Consider the following 17,664-nt stretch of genomic DNA (forward strand, 5'->3'; position numbering starts at 1 on the left):
TTAGAAAATAAAAAATTATTAACAGTGCATGTAGTTTTCACGTGACGCAGACATCATATTTTTACACAGGAAGCGAAGAACTGCAGTTTCCATCATAAATTATCCTGCAATGTTCGGCCATTTTCAGATTTAGGGACGCCTATTGATACAGAATGTTAAAATAAACATGCTAGTGGTACTTTAGTGAATCATCCAAATCATTCACAGACTCATCTCTGATTTCAGGAATATAGTCCATTTCTTTAGTGATTATTAATTAGCTAATAAGTAAGCAATTACCTAATATTAACTTTTTGTAAACCAATTTGAACATTCATGTGACACTTTGAGTCACTAGTTTACAAGAATAATCTTGATTAATTTCTTTTGAAGGAATGCTTCCATAAAATTGCCATCCTTCGATATTGAGAAACGATAAACCATAGAAAAAGAGAACCCCAGACACTGCCAGACTAAACAATTTTTTCTCTGTATGAATGAATGGTTTTTAGAGTTTGATGTTGGAGTCCAACAAAGATTTTTCATATATTCTTTCAATCTATCTATGCATCTATCTGTGGTACAGTATATTTTGCATTACAGGACTATTAGAATATAATGATAGTCAAAAATTGTATACTTTATCTAAAATGTTACTTTAAACTTTACAAGGGACAGTTTAAAAATAATTATGAAAAACTTTTCAAGCGAAACCCACTTAATTGGTACATCAAAAATTTCCCCCCATTTTATAACTTTCATTTAAAAAAATAAGTACAGTTTGATATTAATGAATTTTTTTTGTTAACTTTTTATCATGTGATTTAGTCTTTATTAACACTAGAAAGACAGAAAATTAGTATATACCTATATTACCTAAAAGCAATCAAAATGACTGAGTTGTGAAGGAACAACTAATGTGTAAAAAAAAATTTCAAATTACTTTTAAGTATTTTTTAAACATTATCTACAGTGATATAAAAATTTATTAGTAAATATGAATAATAAAAAAAATTACTTCGCTTCAAAAGAAATTTGCATTACTATTTGTACTTTTATTGCAAATGAAAAGCAGATAAAATGACTTCCTTCGGCAATCTAGTGTAATAAACTCCCAATCACTCGACTTGCTGTAGAAAAAAATAGCATTTCGGTGAGATTAGACGTATAAGTAGTTAAACTTTTCTTTGTTTGTTTTTATCAAAACATTTTAATTAATTTCCGGTTCCTGATATAATCCGTAGTTGGACTTCCTCATTTAATGCTTGTTAAGGCAAATCATTATTTGCTATTTTTGTAATATTAACTCAATTGTAAGTTGACCGATCAACTATATACAATGATTCCGCACATAATAATTGCTTTGTTAATCTTCGTTGTAGTTTCATCAGCGCCAGGTAAGCTACTTTCACGTTTGATTTATATTTAAATATTAAAACATATGTTTTAAAAATGTTTTTGAAGTAGACTTGGGCGAAAATGAAATAATTTTTTGCTGTTTAAAAATGAATAGCGTATGCCCCATACAGGGGCCGATCAAAACAAATTCAGGACCAATGCCTACCAAATTTTCCGGGCCGCTTACGAAATATTTTGAAATTAATTTTTTAAAGAGTAGTCCTAACAATAAAAAATAATCAATTCAACTGCATGATTCAAGAGAAACATTCTAAAAAATTTTGAAAGCAGACGATTGAAGATCATTTTTCTAAGATAAAGTTCTCGTATCTATATATTGAAGCAAAATATAAAACAACGAAACAATGTTATGTCAAAACAAAAATAGTTTGGTGACCACAAACAATTGAAAATCAGTGATTTTTGCTAAAAGTAGAATTATTTTTTATTGTAAGCTGCAATTATTTTTTTATTTAGTACTTAAACCAACACAAAGCTAGCCGACTTTTCATTAGATTTAACGATACGTTCTGCATGTATGCTAAGATATTATGGTTATTACTTTTAATTTTTATTAAAAAATGCACACAAAAAATATTCTAAAGAGCAAAATTTGTAGTAGTCATAGAAAATATGAAACACATTTAAATAAGAGTTTATTTAAATATTACACTTTTAAATAATTAAAGTGCATATTCAGTGCATTCACTTAAGCTGTTGACGTAAAAATTGCCCCAATTAAAATTCAGCTGCACTTTCGAATTTGATTAGTATAATGTTGACACGAGTTTGGTTTATCACAATATAAAAATTTTTTTTAAAAAAGTACATTTTTTTAAGAAAAAAAACTGTTTCTTTCAGTTTTTTTAAAAAAAATAGTCATATTGTGCCCCCCCCCCCCAGAAAGTGTGGGCCCTTGGTATTGGGGCTAATCGACAATCAGGCCCTGGTCCCATCATTTTCGAAACACATGGAGGAGTTTTCGGTAGTGATAGACCTGAGATTCAATAAACCTTTATACTGCCATTTGTTTCGAGTTCATGTTATGATTAAATATTTTTGGGATTGTGATTGACTTATTAATTAAAATTAATTTAGTTCATTACCCAAAAGTTAATTTGATTTTTAAAACTGTTTTCTTTGGGTGGTGGAACTTAAAACTTTTTCTACTGAAAAGAGGTGGCAGTAAATTTGGACGTAGAAATAACGGCGCATAAGGTACAGGAGAAAGTAGCTCTCTATAATGTTGACCTCTTGATCTCACTCTAACCTTTATTGTTACTCGCATTAATGCAAAAGAAAACCCTTCTTTGTATTCCCAGAATTTATCTGTAGATGGTCGAACAAATCTTGGTTTCCTATTTTTATTTAAAATTTGAAGTTAGTATACTTACCAAAGCCTTATAAAGGGCTAAATAATAGGAGAAAAGGCGATTTTTACTTAAATACTGTACCTCAGGCAAAGTAAATTCATAAATGCGATAAAAGTTTTTTTTTTTTTTTGAAATTCAAAAAATTAACTTCCTTACGTTTTAGTCATGTTTAATTATTACATAAAAATGATTCATTTTAGTTTTAGAACTTTTATGATTATTTTTCTTCACATTTTGATCGCGAAGCTCAACTCAATACTAAGGTGTTTGCATGCCATGAAACTGCCCGAAAGATTGCTTGAATAGTATCTTTTTATTTTTCTTATAATTTTTCTTTGTCATTAGAAATTCTGACCAATGACATTATTGAATTAAGATTTTATACAGTGTAAAGGCACACAAACATAAAAAATGTCTTAAAATATATTTCCTCTTTTTTTTTTCCCTTGTCTTTTATGCAATAAAATTAACCAATTTGATCACGTTGCAATTTATTGGACGCGTTGTCTCGCACGGCTATTATGAAAGTGCATCCAACTTCTTTCTTTTTTCTTTGTGTATTAAAAATAGATTTATTTCCCCTTTTTAGACTTTTAGAAAAATGTGTTTTAATGTTTTGCGTTCTTTACTTTTCTTTATTTTTTCTTTTCTTTTTTCTTTTCTTTCTTTTTTCCTTTCTTTTTAGTCTTTTTGAATAACCTCTGTTTTAATATTTTAAGTTTCTTTTCCTCCTTTTTTCCTCTTTTCTTTCTTTCTTTTCTTTCTTTTTAGCTTTTTTATAATAATTTTTTTCACATGCTTACTTTCTTTTCTTTCTTTTCATTCTTTTTATTTTAGTGTCTGTTTAAGTAACCGATTACCGATAAAGCAAAAACTGTCAAAATTCTATTTGGCGACAAAAATGGCGCTCGCAATTCCGCCTGCAAGTGAAAGAAAGAATGAAGCAAGCCTATTCAACTAGCACAGAACACCAATTCAAATTTGAACTATTTTCGCAGTCTGGTCAAAATTGGTTGTGATGAAAATTTCATGATGAATTCTGCTTTTAACGGTCAGAAAATGTTAAAATTCATCGAGAACGCACCTCCAGTACATGCTTTAGCAAGTCGGATTCCCAGGTTGCAAAATAAGGTTTATTTCCACTAAGCAAAATCCTTTTTATGTAAACCTAATAAGGTTTGTAATGCGGTTAACATGTAAAGTTTCTAACCTTGAAACGAGATCTGTGACAACCTGCTCTTTTCTACACACATTATCCTGATCCAAAACATTGGAAAACAACCTTTTATATAAAAACCTTAAATCGAGGTTGTCTAAGGGTTTCCCAGCGTGAAAAAAATCCTTTAATAAAGCTAGTCTCAAGGTAAAAATAATTTTAAGTCTAGGTCATCATAAGGTTTCTTTTCGCGAAATCTTGTATGCTCAGCTAAAAATTTTTATTGCACAATGCCATTTGATCCTATCACTAGTGTGACGTCAACTAAAACTTCCTTCTGGACCTTAGTGACCTTTTTACCTAAGTGAAAATCCTTATTAAAAAGGCTTTAAAAAATTTTTTTTAATCCTTTTAGGATAAAAGGTTTGAAACTGCAGTATTTTTTCTTTACTTAAAAAAGGTTTTTAGTTCAAAAATTTTCGTGACAATAAGATGAAATTCCGACAGGTCACATGCTTTCTGGGTACTGACATAACTTATCTAGTAAACGATTATGCCGACAGGCTCTCACTATAGTTTCTGCAAATGAGCTAGAGTGCTGCTATTAATGTTTTTGCAGTCACATTCATTATGCCAGTTTGGACGATGGACAAAAAATGGAAACGAAAATCAAATATTTTTAGATTTGGTGCGGCAGACCCTTGACGCTGATGGAATACTGGTGACCCTCATTTATATATATAAAAAAATTTCAGAATCTCATATGACAAGCAAAAATAAATTTTTATGCTTTTTCACTTATTAAAAAACAGGCAATCCATTACTAAAAAAAATCAATTACATTATCGGAATTATATTTATCCTAAAATGTAAAATACAAAATAAAGTAGCATTAATTTTTTTTCATTCATATTCAAACATTTATCAATAATTGACTTTTTAAAACTAAAGAAATTTCTATGTTGAATAACTATTTTCTTCAGAGTCAAGTCATAGCAAATAAGTAAGGATTTAAAAAATCATTGGAAGTGAGCTGTGTTTAAAGATTCTCAGAAAAAAACACAGCTTAGAATACTCGGAAAAATACACAGGCGTTTCATTCTGTATTTCATAACTATGTATTATCAAATTGCTAAATATAATATTTTTCACTTATTTTGACGTCCCGCAGTGGACTGATCGTTAAGACACGGTTCCCAGCAGATCACCGAAGTCAAGCATCACTGGTTACGGTCAGTGTGCGGGTGGGTGACCACTTGGATCAGTCTACGTAGGGACTGAGGGTGTGCGGCATAGGTCCTCGTTAAACTGTTCTACGTTAAATTCCTCGACTTCGCGAGCAGGTCGTCGGGCTACCGAAGCAGGGGTGCCATGCCCTCTGCAGAGGATCAAAATTGTGATGGTATGTCTTCGGATCATCCTTAGGGGTGCTTCCCAGACCGTCGCCAATAGCCCATCGTGCAGCTCTAGTGCGACGCAAATTAACTACAACAACACTTATTTTGACCTAAATTAATACAAAGTAACGAAAAATATTTTTTATGAAAATTCTGCTTTAAAGTGTTACGGAAAGGAATCTGAGAAACATAAAAAATCCTCTCTGAGTTAAGTTTAGTTCCCTTCTTTTTTTAGTATATAAAAATACTACAGAAATCATTAGATACAATATATGCTGCATTAAATTTCCTATAAACAATAAAAACGGATAAATTGATCAAAATTAAGGAAGAGTTGAAAACGGATAAAATAACGTCAAAATGTCATTTTTTTAAAGTAATTTTTTTTACATGTAAAATAACTAGATATTAGTAAAAAATATTTCCAGCACGAAATGAACTTAGTACAATTTCATACAAAAACGATATGAAAATATTTTAATTGTTTTGATCTAAATTAACAAAAAATAGTGAAAAATATATTTTTTTTATTAAAATTCTGCGTCAAAGGGTTACGGAAGGGAATCTTAGAAACATTAAAAATCCAACTTGAGACGAGTTCGGCAGTGCGCGTATTCCCTTTTTATAGTTAGTTAAGTTCCCTTATTTTTTAGTATATAAAAATACTGTGGAGGTTTCAGACAATATTAACCTTCATCTATGAAAAGGTACCCTTTTACAGATTCGAGTTAACATGATTTATATACTAATGAATTAGAATTGTATTTTTGTGGTGGTAGATACATTACAGTACTCCCCCACCAGAATTATATATGTAATGGAATTCAATGAACAGGCACCGCTAGTTGATTCATTGCTGTTTTGTGAGAAGCCGGTAGAGCCGTATTAAGATCACCGTACTTTTTGCTGATCGTGAGATCTGTATTAAGTTCGCGGTTGCCATTAGCAGTCAAGTGTATGCAGGCCGACGTTGTGTGACTGAGTGGCAACAACCCGAGCAGTTGGATAATGTCACAGACACAAGTCAATTTTCAATGTGGACCACCCATCGAATCTGGCATGTTCAGATCGAAGTGGGCATTACTGTCAATAATGGCGTGTTCAGATCGAATGGGAATATTTGATAAGGTAGGCGAGTTCACATCAGATCCGAAAGTTACTTACGTGGAGGTAGTGTAGATAACAACAATGTTAAACTTCATCTATGAGAATTAGGTAGCCCATCATAGAATCGAGTTAACATTTCTTACAAACTAATGAATTGGAATTGTATATTTGTAGTGGTAGATACACTACAATACTGCAGAAATCATTGGATACAAAAAAGAACGTTTATACAAAATATACTACATTAAATTTCCTATAAACAATAAAAACGAGAAAATTGATCAATAATTAAGGAAGAGTTGAAAACTGGAAAAATAACGTCAAAATGTCATTTTTTAAAGTTATTTTTTTATATGTAAAAAAACTAGATATTAGTAAAAATGTCTCTTGCACGAAATGAACTTAGTACAATTTCATGAAAGGGGAAAAAAGAAAGCGAACTATAAGAAGAGGAGCAAGCTAACGGATTTATTTCCATCGAAAATAAATGATAAATAATAAAAAGTAAGAATTTTATTTTTAAAAAATCAAACGTTTTGATTCCTGTACCTGTTATTAGCCTCAGTAACTGAAATCTATATTTATTTTAAAGAATTTATTTATTTTTATTTTTTTTTTTTGTTACAGATTGTTCGTTGTTCGAATTTCAATGCGACGATGGAAATTGTATCAGTGATAGGCATGCTTGCGACGGAGAGGAAGATTGCGAAGATAACAGTGACGAACGCGATTGTCATTCCAGAGTTTGTGACTCAGAATACCACTTTCGATGTAGAAGCGGGCAATGCATCTATAAACTCAACGTATGTGATGGAATATATGACTGTGCAGATGACAGTGACGAAAGCGATTGCCTTGCATGTGACTTAGAAACAGACTTCCGATGTAGAAGCGGGCAATGCATCCCGAAATCACAAGCATGCGACGGAAATTATGACTGTAGAGATAAGAGTGACGAATCAAATTGCGGTAAATAAAACTTTATCTGCATTTTAAAATATTTGAAAGTTCCGAATCTGTTTATTACTTCGCTCCCGAAAATCCCAGACCCAGATAGCACAATAAGGTTTATTTTCACTCACCAAAACCCTTTTAATGTAAAGCTGAAAAGGTTTGTTATGTGATTTACTGGTAAGCCTTCTAAACTTAAAACGAGATCTGAGACCATCTGCTATATCTTATCACTTGACATTTTACAACGTTTGAATGACTTTCAAAACTTAGTTCCAAAAAGTTCCACGAGGTAACTATCTAAACTATTTTTTGTTGTCTTCTTTGATGTTTCTTCTTTCGAAAAAACCTGCCCCATTTTGCCCATGTTGCAAAGGTGAACTAAATATACAGAACGTTTTCGCGTTTTTTTGTAATATCACTTCGGAAATATATTTTGCTTCTCATTTTTAATATAAAATTACGAAAATTATTATATTTTCATTGCTATATTTATTTATTTAACGTACTATATATATATATATATATATATATATATATATATATATATATATATATATATATATATATATATTTTGCTCGCCATATTTCAGCCGCCATCTTGTTTTTTTTTGTTGGTATTTTTAGTGTATTTCAAAATTTCAACTATGAATTCAATTTACCTGCACTTGAAAACACTAAATAAAAAAACCCAAATTTTGAAACTAATTTTATCGAAATACTAATTTTGGCCACGAAACCTTGGAAGCTGCCCCACTGTGCGTTGTAATCCAACTGCAGCTGATTCGGACGTCAGTCGTCGTTCAAGCTGAGCACTCGATGACTTATGCTGTCTAACTTACAAATTGGCCAATCAGGGGTTAGCTGTCTCTTCAAGCTGACGTTTTGTAACGCCGACTTGTCTTAAGAAACCATGCCTTTTAGATATATGAACTCTACAACTATATGGACTATTACCAAAAATACTTTACACTATACGAAGCCTTTTTCTGTTTCAGATTTCAATCCATCTGAAGAATGCTCACCCCAACAATTCAAATGTAACAATGGTACTTGCATTTCGCGGCTTTGGGTCTGCGATAGTATGGAGGATTGTTCTGAGGGGGAAGACGAAGATGGCTGCAGACCCAATTCTTGTGAGGATGGGAAGTTCCAATGCAAGTCTGGACAATGCATCCCAAAAGAGAGAGTTTGCGACGGTAGTTATCAATGCTTCGATAAGTCTGATGAAAAAATTTGCTGTAAGTTATATTTTTAATCTTTTTTTATGAGAACACTATACCGCGGGAGAAACTTTTCATGACGAATTCTGTTTCACCTCTAATTGGTATTTTAAAGTTCAGAAACAAGTGAGTTTATCGTTATCTTGAGTAATCTTTGCAATAGTTTATTCGTATTTAGATAGTCTAAAAAAAATCTGCATTTTTGATAGATAGGTAGTATACTTTATTTACGTCGCACCAGAGCTGTGCAATGGGGTATTGACGACGGTCAGGGAAACATCCATAAGGATGATCAGAAGAATCGTGCGCGTGAAGTCGTGAACTTTACGATAGAACAGTTTGAGCCGTGATGGCTCATGTGATAGAGCGTTCGTCTTCCAATGAGGTGAACCGGGTTCAAATCCCAGTCGATACGAGTTCCGCATCCGGCTTGTATCGAACGCAGTTCCAACGTGAAATATCCTCAGTGATAGACGGATCATGGGTTAGAGTCCCTTTGCCGTCAGGCTAACCGTGGTGGGTTCTCGTGGTCTTCTTATCTATGTCACGCAAAGGCGGGTTAGTTCTATTAAAAAAAATCCTTCACGAAGGCAAATTTCTCCCAATACTTGATCCAGGAGTTCCCTTGTCTTCTGGATTAGATTAAAAATTACAAGACTACGGATTTGAACGTTAGTAGTCGTAAACCCATTAAATTGGGTCGGCTTTTCAGCGACTGTTATAAAAAAGATGGAACAGTTTAACGAAGACCGATACCATGCACCCTCGGTCCCTGCGCAGGTCTGATCAAAGTGGTCATCCACCCGCTTACTGCAGCCAGCGTTATGCTTAACTTCAGTGTTCTACTGGCTGTGCTTACTAACAGTTCAATGCGGGACCTCAGAATTTGAAACTCAATGGTTTAGTACAAATTTTTTTTTTTCAACTTTAAAATACTAATGCAGATGAGAGAGAATGGACCATGAAGTTTTCTCGTCATTAGTAAAAATACTTTGCATTTAAATAGTTTGTGATAACTGCTGAAAGGTGTTATCAAATCACGGTATCATATATGCTACCAACCATCAGTCTTTCTCTGTAAATGATCTAACGATTAGATTTCATATTGGCATAACTATCGTTAGAAATTTATATTATCATACTTAAAATATGCTAATTAATCAGTGCAAAAGTTTTATGACGTAAAGTCAAAATATGAAATACTAACGCAATTCTTCTATAAAAACAGCACTATTTCGATGAATTTGGATTTTTGATCTGCCAAAATGTCAACGCTTGCTGCCATCTGAAAATGTGACACTTTACTAATTTAGTTCAGAGTTCATTCTATAGTTAAATACGGTAGTTTAGTTAGGTTTCAGATCTTTGGCCCATATTCAAAAACCGCACTTAAGCATTCATTTATGAGTAGTCTTCTCAAGGTCAAATCATGACATCAATTTAAATTTTAAGCTATGGTAGCAATTTGTGACAACAACAATTAAGTCAATCCAACATTTTGTCTTGATAACGGACGAATATTTAAATTATTATTTAACAGTTTAAATTATTAAACAGTTAAATAATGAGAAATTATTAATTATTAAACTATTTAATAATAATTAAATATTTATATATTTAAATAATAAACATTTAAAAAAATTATTAACCTGCTTAAAAGCAAACACCAATTTGGAGATATTTTTCTACTTGGAAAAGGGCTAAATTCAACTAATGCACCAGAGGTTTCCAACTTACATGCTGCTGGAGGCCGCAATTAAAAACACCAGTCAAATGGCGGGCCGCAACTTTACCAAAATTTTACAAGACTCTTGAATGTATAAAGGAACATTAAATACTAGTGACGAATTTTTATGAAAGTTTTTTCAATATTAAAAAGCAAAATAAAAAGAATTTCAAATAATGCTGATTGAGTATTCATTTTGGACCTTCCTTTAGTCAGAAACTTAGTCGCAAGATTTTTTTTTCTTCTTTTAAATTTAATTATGTGATAAGTTAACTTTTCTCCGACTTATTAGGAATCATAGCAACAACAACAAAAAAAATTCTCGAGCATATTAATTTTTTTTTTCATCTTTTCCGTTCATGCGATATTCAAGGAATTTAAATAAAACATGATATTCATTCCCTTTTTTATGAGTTTTAAAAGTTACAAATTTAAATAATTTCATCCAAAATGAGTAGCATCAAAAAGTTAAATCAGAGAATTTCGTAGAGAAAATTTCTAATACGCACGTGCTATATTATATTCACAAAATACGAAAAAAACGAAATTAAAAAGAGCAGCATACACGGTTATTTTAGAATTTGAATAAATATTTTCTTGGATGCAAGACCTGAGAAATACATTTTTTTGCACCATTGGTATGTTAAATTTCACAGAAACGAAGAAATTAGGGTTTTTTAAACGAAAGAAAAGCATTTTAAACACATATAGAATTTTTTACGAAAATTGTCGGCAGAAAAAAAATAACCAATATATTTTAGTTAGCGGGCCACAAAAAAGGCTTCGCGAGCCGCCAGTTGGCAACCACTGCTTTACATCAATCATCAAATCACAGCCAAATTTTAGGTTAAGAAGTTTTTGTTGAGTGAAAAAAATACTTATTTTGCTATCTGGGTTTTAAGTTTATGTTGTTTCTAATCCTAGACAGTATAGCTCAGCTATACACCAATTCCATAAAACAAAAAAAAATCTGCAAAAAGTCCGAAACTAAATTCTTTAAAATGTTGAAAACAGTAATGTTTAAACATTTAAGAATGCAGTTGGCGGAAACATTTTAAGTTTATTATATAGTGAACTCTAAGTAGAATGATTTTTGACTCTGTGTTTGTTTGTTTTTTTATCAGCACAATCAGAATGCGGAGGGTTTTATTGCGGCAACAAAGAATGTATTCCTCAAATGTATAGGTGTGACGGATGGATGTTTTGCAAAAACGGAAACGATGAAGTAAACTGCGAGGGCGACGAGGAAACTCAGTTTAGATGCGATGAAAATAGATTCATTCCTGAACGATATGTTTGCAATCGTTGGAGGGACTGTTCAGATGGAAGTGATGAAGATAACTGTGGTAAATAAAGTATTACATGTTTTTAATAAAACCGCGTATCGCAAAAATAAATTTTAAAAAAATGGATGTAGAGAACTGGTTTCTTAAGACAATGGCCTTCTGCGGGCGTCAGCTGAAAGTTGACGTACCCTGACCCTAACAAAATACTGTTTTGCAAGCACAGCGTGAGCAGTCGCTCCAACGCAGGCATTATCTCGCATTGCGCATGCGATAATGACGTAAACAAATATCTATTTTGATTTTGTAGCTCGATCCTATAACTTTATATGTGTTATTGTCAACCAGTGCTTAAGAGGGAAAAAAATTTCTTTTTATCTGTTACCACAGATTGGGATCTTTGTATGATTCATATCTCACATTATAAAAATTAGATCATTTTTTTTAAATTTCAGAGGTTAATTTTTCCTCGAAATCAAAATCGTGGGAGATATCAATTATCTGTTGGCTGTTGTCCGCCATTGTTTCGGTAGTTAACGTTACGTTGCAATTCAACTGTAGTTGATTCGAACGGCTATTGTCGTTCAAGCTGAGCGTTCGATGACGTATGCTGTCTAATGCGCAAATTAAATAAACAAGAGGTTAACGCTCGCATCAAGGTAACGTTTTCTAACGTCGACCTGTCCTAAGAAACCAGGCCTTAAGATTCGTTGCATACTGCTACGGAAAACCAATTTTTTTCGTTGCGATTTAACCAAAGCAAAATAATCGTTTCATTTCTTACGTTAAATATCAATTACCATTCTCCGACGTGCTCATGCAGGTCAGCCACGTGCCTCAAGATCAGTTAACAATATTAATCGATTTAGCCATGTTGCAACTTGGATTAGAATTAATTATAAATTAACCTGCTCTACGTAATCTAATAAAATAAAGATTTGTTTAGAGGGATTATAAATAAACCTTGAGGTTCTGGTTACCGGCCTGCATGTGCACTATCGTTTTTTCCTAGCTGAAGAAATAGTATGAAGCATAGTCAATAATTAAAGACTAATTCATATTTTAAATGAAAATGTATTAAGACAAAAAAATCTTGGCTACATGTAAAAATACATACACATAAAAATTCTACTTATGTCACTATTTAGAATACGTTAGATATTCAAAATTTCGGTGCTAAACCTAATAAAATTTTTTTTAACTATTTTGAGAAATTACTTTAGGAAACCATTTAGCATCTGAGCAAATTTTGGCTGGATTTTAAAAAAAATTATCACGCCCGCGGTTTCAAGTTTCTGTTGTTTCTTTTTCCGGATAGTTTCCCAGCTATACACCATCTCCATAAAACGAAACAAAAAATCTTCAAAAAGACCACAAAAAAAATACTTTAAAATGTTGAAAACAGTAACGTTTAAGCATTTAAGAATGCAGTTGGTGGAATCATTTTAAGTTTATTAAATAGTGAAGTCCAAGTAGAATGATTTCTGACTGTGTGTGTCTTTTTTTTTTCATCAGCACAATCCGAATGCGGAGGGTTTTATTGCGGCAACAAACAATGTATTCCTCAAAAATATAGATGTAACGGAAAGGAGGATTGCAAGAAAGGAAATGATGAAGAAAACTGCGAAGCTTATGAGTGCGACGAGGAAACTCATTTTAGATGCGATGAAAATAAATGCATTCCTAAACAATCTGTTTGCAATCATCAGAGGGACTGTTCAGATGGAAGTGATGAAGAAAATTGTGGTAAATAAAGTATTACATATTTTCAATAAAACCGCGAATCCCAAAAATAATAAAGAAGAATGAATATAAAGGACTTGTTTCTTAAGATAAGGGCGGGCCTTCTGTGGGCGTTAGCTGAAAGTTGAGGAATCCCTGAACCCAACAAAATACTGTTTTGCAAGCTCAGCGTGAGCAGTCTTTCCAACTCAGACATTATCTCACATTGCGCATGCGTTAATGACGTAAACAAATGTCTATTTTGATTTTGTAGCTCGTTCCTATAACTTTATATGTGTTATTGTCAACCAGTTCTTAGGAGGAGAAAAATGACCTTTTATCTGTGGCCACAGATTGTTTTAAGCACGGAATCATCTAATTTATATGATTTATATCTTACATTATGAAAATTAGGTCATTTTTTTAAATTTCAGAGATTAATTTTTCCTCGAAATCAAAATCTTGGCCGATTTGAATAATCGGTTGGCAGTTGTCTGCCATTGTTTCGGTAGTGAACGTTACGTTGTAATTCAGTTGCAGTTGATTCGGACGGCAGTTGTCGTTCAATCTATGCGTTCGATGGCGTATGCTGTCTAACGCACAAATTGACCAATCAAGAGGTTAGCGCACGCTTCAAGCTAATGTTTTGTAACGCCGACCTGTCCTAAAAAGCAAGGCATTAACATTCGTTGCATACTGCTAGGGAAAACCGATGTCTTTTTTCGCGCTAATTTTTAAAATAGTTACAATCGTCATTTACATGCTGGCCGTGGTCAAAGGTCGCTCACTACTGACAGGAAAAAAAAACTATTAAAATTCTTTCAGCTGTATGTCTATCCGTTCAATTTTAAATACAGTTGTGAGAAAGGGGTGGTCATAAAAATAATTTATAGACCTCTAGCGGCCGTTCAACCAATCGAGATGAGATTTCAGATGTAGCATATTCAGAGGTATAAGCTTGAGATTCTAAAACGACAACGGTTATGGTTTTGTAGGTAAAGTGACTCGACATTTTTGAATTTGCATCACCCATTTTTTTCGTTACAATAAGTTCAGCTCAAGCAAAAACCTTAAACGCAGTGTAAGAAGGAACGCGTATCACAAAAACAGGTACGCTCTGCACGACACACGAAAAGCAGCTCTGCCCACGTCCAAAAACACATGAACAAGGAAACACATGAATGATAGAAGCATTGAACGCATAAAACAACGCATGAACATGACAAAAATATTGAGGAAGAGCAGAGATAGAGTCAATGCGCAGGATAAAGTCAAAATAATATTATAGAATAACTTTTACCAGATATTCAAACGAAGAAAACCTTTAAAATGTGGGACGCACATGGTTAGGCGTCCTGTGTGTTTGTAACATGGCGTTGGTTTGTAACATATGCTCTGTAACAGGCTGACGCTATGTAGCCATGACGTAAATTTACGTCATACCAGAACTGCTGCTACTATGCGCTGAATGACATGGTCTGGAGGCAAGATGGCGCACCTCAACTTATTTTATTTTATAATCGTCGGTGAGCAGTCGGCAGAATTTTGGGTTTTCGACCCAAGTAGCACATATCCATACCTGCCAACTATTACGCATTTGGCATAAAATTCTATTTTCATATTTAAAGTGGTAGTAAATATATACTATTTTTTTCTTTTATAAACTTAATTTTTAAATGATTTTGATCACCACTATTTTTAAGAAAGTTAAGCAAATATATTAATATGTGTTACTATCATGGTTGAAATTCTCCATCGACATCATTACAGGCGCCCGCGGGCATTACCTCAGATGAAGAGGTCAATTGTCCGCTTCGCGGACAGGCACTTAGTTCTCTACTCCAGTTTAAGTTCATGGTTGAAAGCTTAAGTCTTATCAAATACGACATATATTTTTGCTTGAAATTGAAATTTTAATTCCATTTTAATACCACTGGGAAAATTCATAATGGAAGGAATTAAAAGTTGGCAGGTATGCACATCTCAAAAACAAATCGTAAAAACTTATCTTCGAACATTGAACAGTATCGCTGCGAAATATTGTACTATATATAAATGAACCCCTTTCATAGCGTATATTCAAAATCGCAAAACAATATTGTTCGATATAGTAAAAAACGCTGGGGAATGTCCATTGATATCTCTCACCATTTACAAACGTTATATAATGTCGATCGACATCGTCAACGCGATATTCAAGAAACGAATGCTGTGAAATGCCGGCGCTTGCCAAAATTACGTTATTTGTGAAAATGAAAATTAGTTTTTGAAAATATTCATGCCTGTTTGTAACCCGGCAAAAGCTGATAACAGAACCATTCTAACTTGTTTAAAATTAAATTATTTGTTATTACCAAAACTTATAAAATTTTAAAGTTTGCAGCTTAGTTATTTTTTTATTGCGCTTAAACTACCAATGCTCAACTTCGTAGTTATGTAATTTTAAACGCAATCCAGAAGACAAAGGAACTTCTGGATCAAATACTGGAAGAAATTTTTTTTCAGCCTTTGAATAAAAAAGCAGGCAAAACTTCAAAATTCAAATTTTCAAAATTCCCATTAAATAATGAGAACAAAGTATTACTTAGTTGCATTTAATGCATTTCATGTCGAAGATTGTCTTCTGATTTTTTATCGTTGGTTTAATAATTGATGAATTTTTTCTTTTGTATAATTAGATTTTTGTTTCATTTAGATGATGTGAAAAAGGAATCTGATGATGTCAACAGTATTCCTGATGAATTGGGCAATTCAAGTGTGGTTTTTATTGAATTTTTTTTCTACAGTTTCAAGCGAATTTCAACCAAATCTTAATATTTCAAATTCAAAATTCTCAAAATGTTTTATTCTTTTTAATTTCAATATTTATTGCTATTGATGTTTAATCAAATGAACTTTTTATGTATTTGAATTTAAGTAAATAAAAGGTTGTCCAATTGAGCGAATATTTCAAAATTTAGCACAAATCGATGACTTTTCAATTGCTACCACTAAAAAGTTTAACATACTTCTAGTTAACCCGTTGAATACCGCATTAATTTTACATAGCTTGCTCTTCTGGCTATCATGGCTGAAAGAACTTACATAGCAAGACGGAAAAGATGATAAACTGGTACGAAAGACGTTTTATTATAGCATTTTTTCCGAGAAAAATAAAATATCTGTAACTACCAAGCTTTTTTTAAGATTTTAAAATATATATAAATCTACTTCTCCTAGTAACAAGTATTGTTCCTTTACTGAAATGTTTTGACTGCCATATACCTGCCATCTCTTCCGGATTTTGCGGAAGATTTTATTTTCATATTTAAAGTGGTAGCAATACTCATGTTATTCCAATTAACTTTTTGAATTATAATAATAATTATAAATGAGTCTGACAACCACTAGATATAAATAATTACAATAAATATATAAAAGCATAATAATCCCTGCGCAAGCAAATTTCAACGGGATCGAAATATAAATATATTCTTGAATCAAATTGATTTTCGTTTATTGTTTTACAATCACTCTGAAAATCCATTCTCGGAAGGAGTGAAAGTTGGCAGGTATGCTACCAGCCTTTCCTCTTTTCCGTCTCGCTTTCACCCCTGCAGGCCATACGGTAAATAACTACAAACTAAATTTGCAAATATAGACAGAGTTTACTAGTTAATAAAAGGTTTAGCATGACATATCTGATAAAAGTGGTGAATAATATATACCTACGAATTGTTTAAAAATAGTGGTTTATAAAAATCTACTAAATTGAATTTATTAAACTAAGAATCACAATAATTAAGTAAATTTTGAATAAATTTTCTACAATTCCATAAAAGAGTGTAAATTTTATAGTTCTATATCATGTTATACGCTGTCAGCCAGCTGTTCGCGGCCTATGTGAAAGGTCAGCGTCAGCAAGCGGTGGCAGACGCCACCTAAATGTAATTCAGTGTCAGCCACCGGTCGTTGACGCAGCCTAAATGTAATTTCAGTGTCAGCCACAGGTCGTTGACGCAGCCTAAATGTAATTTCAGTGTCAGTCACAGGTTGACGCGGCTTAAGTGTAATTTCAGTGTCAGCCACCGGTCGTTGACGCCGCCTAAATGTAATTTCAGAGCCAGCCACCGATCGTTGACGCAGCCTAAATGTAATTTCAGTGTCAGCCACCGGTCGTTGACGCAGCCTAAATGTAATTTCAGTGTCAGCCACCAGTCGTTGACGCGGCCTAAATGAAAGTCCAGTGTCAGACACCGATGGCTGACGCGGCTTAAGTGTAATTTCAGTGTCAGCCACCGGTCGTTGACGCCGCCTAAATGTAATTTCAGAGCCAGCCACCGATCGTTGACGCAGCCTAAATGTAATTT

The 17,664-nt window shown here is 32.9% G+C and overlaps 1 protein-coding gene across 2 annotated transcripts; it reads left to right on the forward strand.

The window, feature by feature from the left end:
* Positions 1-1,223: 1,223 nt before the first annotated feature.
* LOC147810644 (uncharacterized) lies at positions 1,224-16,256 on the forward strand. Of its 2 annotated transcripts, XM_087160628.1 has the most exons (6): positions 1,225-1,376; positions 7,038-7,379; positions 8,360-8,602; positions 11,435-11,656; positions 13,109-13,339; positions 16,011-16,256. In XM_087160628.1, exons 1-6 carry the CDS (start codon positions 1,319-1,321, stop codon positions 16,127-16,129), a joined length of 1,215 nt encoding a protein of 404 aa, XP_087016754.1. In that variant the 5' UTR covers positions 1,225-1,318; the 3' UTR covers positions 16,130-16,256. The 2 variants fall into 2 exon arrangements, with proteins under 2 accessions (XP_087016755.1, XP_087016754.1); XM_087160629.1 differs by lacking the exon at positions 13,109-13,339 and having other exon boundaries at positions 1,224-1,376.
* The last annotated feature ends 1,408 nt before the right edge of the window (positions 16,257-17,664 follow it).

The sequence above is a fragment of the Parasteatoda tepidariorum genome, chromosome 4 (genome assembly GCF_982258835.1).
Source record: "Parasteatoda tepidariorum strain Cologne lab strain chromosome 4, Ptep-v5.0, whole genome shotgun sequence".
Classification (NCBI taxonomy): Eukaryota; Metazoa; Arthropoda; class Arachnida; order Araneae; family Theridiidae; genus Parasteatoda; species Parasteatoda tepidariorum.